The sequence below is a fragment of the Oxyura jamaicensis genome, chromosome 24 (genome assembly GCF_011077185.1).
Source record: "Oxyura jamaicensis isolate SHBP4307 breed ruddy duck chromosome 24, BPBGC_Ojam_1.0, whole genome shotgun sequence".
NCBI classification, from domain to species: domain Eukaryota; kingdom Metazoa; phylum Chordata; class Aves; order Anseriformes; family Anatidae; genus Oxyura; species Oxyura jamaicensis.
Genome location: NC_048916.1, coordinates 5,175,893 through 5,181,892, shown reverse-complemented (window position 1 = coordinate 5,181,892; position 6,000 = coordinate 5,175,893). Strand labels below are relative to the sequence as shown.

The 6,000-nt window shown below is 45.2% G+C and overlaps 1 protein-coding gene across 1 annotated transcript in view; it reads left to right on the top strand.

The window, feature by feature from the left end:
- The window catches only part of CBL (Cbl proto-oncogene), a 28,736-nt gene continuing 22,736 nt past the window's right edge, over window positions 1–6,000 (top strand). Inside the window, exon 1 of the mRNA XM_035345964.1 lies at window positions 1–272. Within this exon, the coding sequence (XP_035201855.1) occupies window positions 145–272 (128 nt within the window). The 5' untranslated portion in view covers window positions 1–144. The remainder of the gene's footprint in view (window positions 273–6,000) is intronic.

The following is a 6,000-nucleotide window of genomic DNA, read 5'->3' as shown; positions in this document are numbered from 1 at the left end:
ATGAGTGTTCTGGATTAACCGCAGGTGGTGCGTTTGTGCCAGAACCCGAAGCTGGCGCTGAAGAACAGCCCGCCCTACATCCTCGACCTGCTGCCTGACACCTACCAGCACCTCCGGACCATCCTGTCGCGCTACGAGGGGAAGATGGAGACCTTGGGAGAGAACGAGTATTTCCGGGTGTTCATGGAGAACCTGATGAAGAAAACCAAGCAGACCATCAGCCTCTTCAAGGAAGGGAAGGAGCGCATGTACGAGGAGAACTCTCAACCTAGGTAACGGGGACGTGGTTTTCAAATATCCGTGGTGTGAATGCGCTTCAGGGAGCCAGGGCTTGAAGGTCTGCTGAATGGCATGTTGCCTGCACGTCAGAGCAGACTTGGAACAAATTTAAGGCTGAGTGTGGAGTTTGAAGTAAAATATGCTTGGCTACGTCGAAATCAGAGTGTGGAGGAAGTGATCAGGGCCTGCGTAGCCTCAGCTGTTGTCTGGTTCAGGTATGCTGGGTTAATGTGAACAACCAAGCGTGCTGTGCGAAGGCTGTGCACTTATTTTCATTCTCACATAGAGAATCTCTTATGAGAGAGGATGATAAGGTTCAGAATAACCTTTCTGGCCATTTTAGGAGAATACATTTGTTATATGTTGCAAAGAAACATCTTTAGGCTTTGTTGGGATTTTTCCTTTCTCTAGAAACTGTTTCCAAGGGAGGGGGGAGGAAGTAAAACAACCTCAGATTGTCAATAAGACATTGCACCAAAACCCCCAAACCTTCATACGTTAAAAACTTGCTGTTTAAGGTAGATCAGGGCACGAATGCGTTTTTCTGGTGGTGTTCCGAAGTCAGATCTTAAAGGTGAACAGTGCTTACTGCAAAGGGTAGGTGGAGAAGGAGACTGCAACTGTACCTGGAAAGAAGCTTCACTTGGTTCAAAACAGCGTGAATTGGATGAGCACTGCACTCAGAAAGCTGATGCTTTCCTTCAGCTTTAAGGAAAGGAAGGCTTGGGTGACTTCAGAGAAGGCAAAAGCTCTGGGAAACGCCGATGCAACGTGTTTGCCGAACTCTTGGCAGCCGGCTGTAATGGACACAGATACAAAGCATGCGCTTGTAATTTTAAACTCATTGCAGGATTTTGCAGTAGGCATCGGATTAAAAAAAAAAAACAGTAGAAGAAAGTGAAAACAACCCAGTAGCTGAACATAATTGCCCTGGGGAGAATGTGGTTAACGCCCTGGCAACTACTTGCTTGAATTACTTTGGGGGGGTGGGGGGGAGAGAAAAAAGAAGTGCTGGCACATGTTTCTGGTATAGCGTTGAACTCCCTGTAGCTTGTTCCATAATGCTGAACTCCAGCAGCCCGTGATGGTGGGTGTGGAAGTCATTGTTAATGCTGCCTTGTTTCTGACTGCCACTGTTCAGGGATGAATCAAGAAATATATATATGTCTCTGCATTGTTGCTTAGCGTCGCTTTGTGAGATCTGACTTCCTCTTAGTTTGTTTGAGGCAGGGTTTGGGAGTGTAAATACAGCACTTTGTGCGGTATCTGGGTGTCTTTTAAAAGAAGCTGAGCTCTCTGTATGAGGCCTTCAGGAACTAGGTTTGGCGTAATGTGCAAACTCAAGAGTGAGGCGTGTGTTAGGCGGGTGTTTCTTTTTCCCCTTTTGGGGGGAATGTGGTTTCTGTAGACACAACTGGCTCCTCACGCGTTTGTTGCAAGTTTGGGTGAGTCTGGGGGCGATGGTGCGAGGTGGAATTTTCATCAAGTATTATAGAAGGTCATGGATATAACAAGTACGGGGGAAGACTTCGTTAGCCTGCCATGTCTTGGGGATGAGGCAATACTTAGAAAATTGTGGAGGGGTTTTGTGCTTTCACTCAGATCCAAGTGAGCTACAGTATGAAAAGCACTTTTTTTACTGTGAATGAATTGATTAAACCAATTAAAATCGATCTCTGGGTCTTCTGCTGGAACTGGTCATTCTATTGGATTGTCCTTTGAGATAATGACAGCACAGATTATCGCTTAAGACGATGATTTCACAGTGCAACAGGTTGTTCCCGAAATATTTTAAGGAGCATTTATCACTTAGGATTTGTATATTACAAGGGAGCAATACGGGTGATGTTGTTTTCTGGAACATTGACTATTGCCTCCAGAAGTAGGTGAAGAGGGTATATGAAACCCTTGTCTGTGAGCTTTGTTCTGGTTAGCTGTGTGTGTTGTGATAGTAAATAAGGGACATCTGATGAGCAACTGATAGATAGCCGTGTCAGTAAGTCCAACATCTCACCCCCTGTCCCTTCTTATTTCAGAGAGAAGCAAGGAGCAATATTTCTGAAGAGTTAAATCACCCTGGGAAAACTCCTTTTCCAGTTTGTAGTCAAACTAATTGAAAAAAGGAGGGTGGGGATCCGAATCAATGAGCTTAAACAGGCTTCCAGTAGAGGATGCATGCTGACAGAGGTGACGGGGGGCTTTCGGGAATTTCTGACTGTACTGTTTGTGAATAAACAGCTTACCAGGGAAGCAACTGTGGTGAGACTTACCAACATAAGCATGAAATCAGAATCACATCCCAGCTAGCCTTGTTCCATCTTCCTTTGCTTTTTGCTCAGCCCAGGAATTAGCAGCTACTGTTTTGGCACAAAGGGCGAGGCACCCTGCTGCCGGTGCTGGTAATGAGTACGGCAACTTTCTCAATTCTCTAATTTTGTTGTAGGAAAGGAAGAGGTTAGGGTACTCTGTGCATATGAATCATAGGCTGATTCAAGAGAGACCTCTGCACCAAGGATGAGACTGCTGCTTCAGCTAGGAATCCGATAATTACAGCGCTTCCAGCATCAGGCTGCTTGCTTGTGTGGGCTTCTGGAACCTGGTGACTTGAAGTGCTATTCACTTGGTTCTGCTTAAATTGAGTTACCAGAAATTTTGCTATAAATGCACCTTGAGATTTAAAATGATTGCCATGAAGTGAATAACTTGACAGGTTTTCTCACCTTGTTAGGGGTTGAAGGAAAACTTTTTTTTTTTTGGTTTGTAAGAATGAATGGGTTCAAATACCCAAAGCGTGGGAGAAACTTTCTGGAAGAGTGTCAGCAGCCTGCAGAGCAAACAAATATAACTTGAATCTGGTATTCATTGGAAATATACTCATGGCAGTGTGTGTGTGTGCTGATGTGTATATAAAAAAGCTGGTTTGCTCTTGATCTTATGCAAGCTTACTGCTAATGTTAGTCTGCAGTGTTTTGAAAACATGCCTGTAAAAATCTAATTTGGTGTACTGAATAATCGTTTTTTCTTGACTTTCTGACATTTTTCCCCGTTGTCCTTGAAGTTTCTGTCTTCCTGTCTTCCAGATTTAGCATTCAGTTTGTTTCCTGTTGTGTATGCCGTTGTTTTCCTCCCCCAGAGGTCTCTTGCTGTAAAGAAAATGCACTATTTTGACGTTTGCATAACTAGTGTGCAAGCTGTGCAGGTGTTTGCTGCTAGCAAGCACACCAGCGTTAAAAATGAGTGAAGTCTCCTTAGATTGTAGGATCATTGTCTTGATCACTTGAGCATCGACCTTTTATTTTTAGTATTGCTGCCTCTCTGTGTGCATTTCCTCTTAAACTCCTCAGCGATTCTCCATGGTGGACGAAGGCAGAACTGGAGCACGGCTGCAGAGACCGTGTCCTGGAGCTGCTTGTGCTGCCCTAAGAGCTCGTAATAGCCGCAAGATGCGTGTCATAGTGTCGAGTGTTTCGGTACACTGTGTTGTGTGTGTTCAGGGTAGGCTGTGTGGGAGTATAATATGGATGCTGTTTGGCGTTTGCTTAAGGCAGGCTTAGTTTAAAACCCAGAAGTACAAATAAGATTGCGTTTGCATATTGAACGTTTAAGGGTGGATTTGTAGGGAGCAGGACAGAGGCCTGGATGTGTTACCCTCTGATGCTGAAACTAGAGCAGAGAGGCAGAGGTGCTGAGAGCAGGGCTAGAAGAGGCTCATGTGAGCGCTCGCAGCGCTCACGGATGTGGGTGAGTCTTTGTTCCTTCAATTTTAGCCTTGTTGCAACCATAGGGCTGTTAGAAGTGAATACAGCTCTCCTGTGTAATACCTGAACTGTCACTGGGCTGAAAGCGTCCTCCCGTTGTGGCTAACATCACAGTTAGCACGACTTCCAACGCTATCAGCGCTCGATGGCTTGCTTTCTTTTCCTGGGACTGTAACGGCCGCGCTGGCTCTGCAGCAGCGCGGTTTTGATGTGCAGGCCTTCACCTGAAATTGCCATGAGCTTGCACAAACTCACACTGCGATTTTAGCGAAGGGAACCTGCCCGCTCGTTACATCAGGACGGCTTTACAGATGCTATTCAAATTCTGCTTTAGCCCACTTGCATTTCTATTTAAAAATTAGCACTGTGGAGGGCGCTTCTAAAGCCATGCGTGCGTTTCCTGACTAATTAAGTACATGTGGTAACTTCTTGTTTCTGTTTATAGACCGAGTAGGCAAGCAGATATGATTCAACTTGGTGACTTCCGAGTAGAGCTTTTGTTTGGTGGGGGCTCTGCGTTATTCTTCCGAGCACTGATGGTTTGGGAGCTTGTTTTGGTTGCCCTTGCTGCTGGCAGTGTGCCCTCTAAAACCAGACTGTAGATTTGGGCATCTGGTAAGCCAAACCGGTAACATCGGCAGGGCTTGGCCTTGGAAGCAAGTGGTGTTTCAAGAGTTAAGCATTCTTAATATTCTGCTGTATGTTTGCCAAAAGCCAAAGGTAAGTCATTCAGTAAACAGCAGGTTTTCTTGAGGAGCACAAACATTTCGGAAACTGTTGGCTCGTATTCTTTATGGATTCACAGTGCTGCCTAATGCAGGAGGCACATAAGACTTGTCACTTTAAAATAAATAAAAAGTCACCCAGAGGTGAAGTTTGCAGCCTCTGTAGCTGAAGCAGTGCGGTAAAAGGAATTCTGTAGAGGACAATTAACAGGTCTGTATCCAAAGGAGAAACGTGCCCAAGCTTAGCCCTGAGTAGCTTGCTGTGCTGCCCACGGTGGTAAATGGGACTTCTGTGCCCCCCGAAATACTGTGAATTTCTTGAGTTTTTCAAGAATGGTAACAGAAACTGGTTGAGCATGCAGATCTTTTTCCTGTGATGTTACGGTTCCACTGACTGACAGTGCTGCGGCACTACTCTGACTGTGCCCAACTTGCCTCAACTCTTGACTGCAGTTTAATTTAGAGACCCCGTGGTTGTCCTTTTTTTGTTTCTACTACAGAAAGCTTTTATTTCTCCAGATCTCTTACTTGCAGAGAGGAGCTGTCATTTGCCAGTTTGCCCCACTACATAAATTACTCAGAGCAGCAGCTTTCTTGCAGTTTTGTAAATAGATTATTTATACTTCATGCAGCAGGGCAGAAAAATAGCTTGCTGGAAGTAGCCTGGGAGAGGAATCCTCTGTTCCTTGGGAGAGGATGAATTAGGGTGGAGAACCTCGTTTTCACCACGGAATCAGCTATACTGAGGATGTTAACACAGCCTGTTACGAGGGAAAATTCAGAAGTTATTTTCTAAATAAGGTCAGCCCATTGCGAATGTTTCCACGTGAGAATGCAGTTATGTAAGCGGGAGGGTGGGGGTAGGTGAAAGGCTGAGGAGAAGTAATTACTCAGGATGTAGACTGGATGTTTAGGAAATAGCACAAGATACTTTGCTCGTTCAGCTTGCATGCTTTGGAAAACAAACTGTTAACAAAACGAATGTGTCCGCAGAGGAGAAAATGGGGTTAGGCAGGGGATGTCATAAGCCCTCTCCATGTAACGTGGAAATGCAAACGGTTTTGGGAAGCTAGTCGGTATTTAGCTGTTGTCTTTCTGACAACAGTCTCAAAGGAATGCTGGCTCAGCAGGATTTCGTACCCTTCTCTAGCTCCGGTGCAAAGACTTACTAATATCCACAGGAAAAAGCTACCAACACTTAATGCCTACTGGAAATGACCGTGCATATCCCTGAAGGG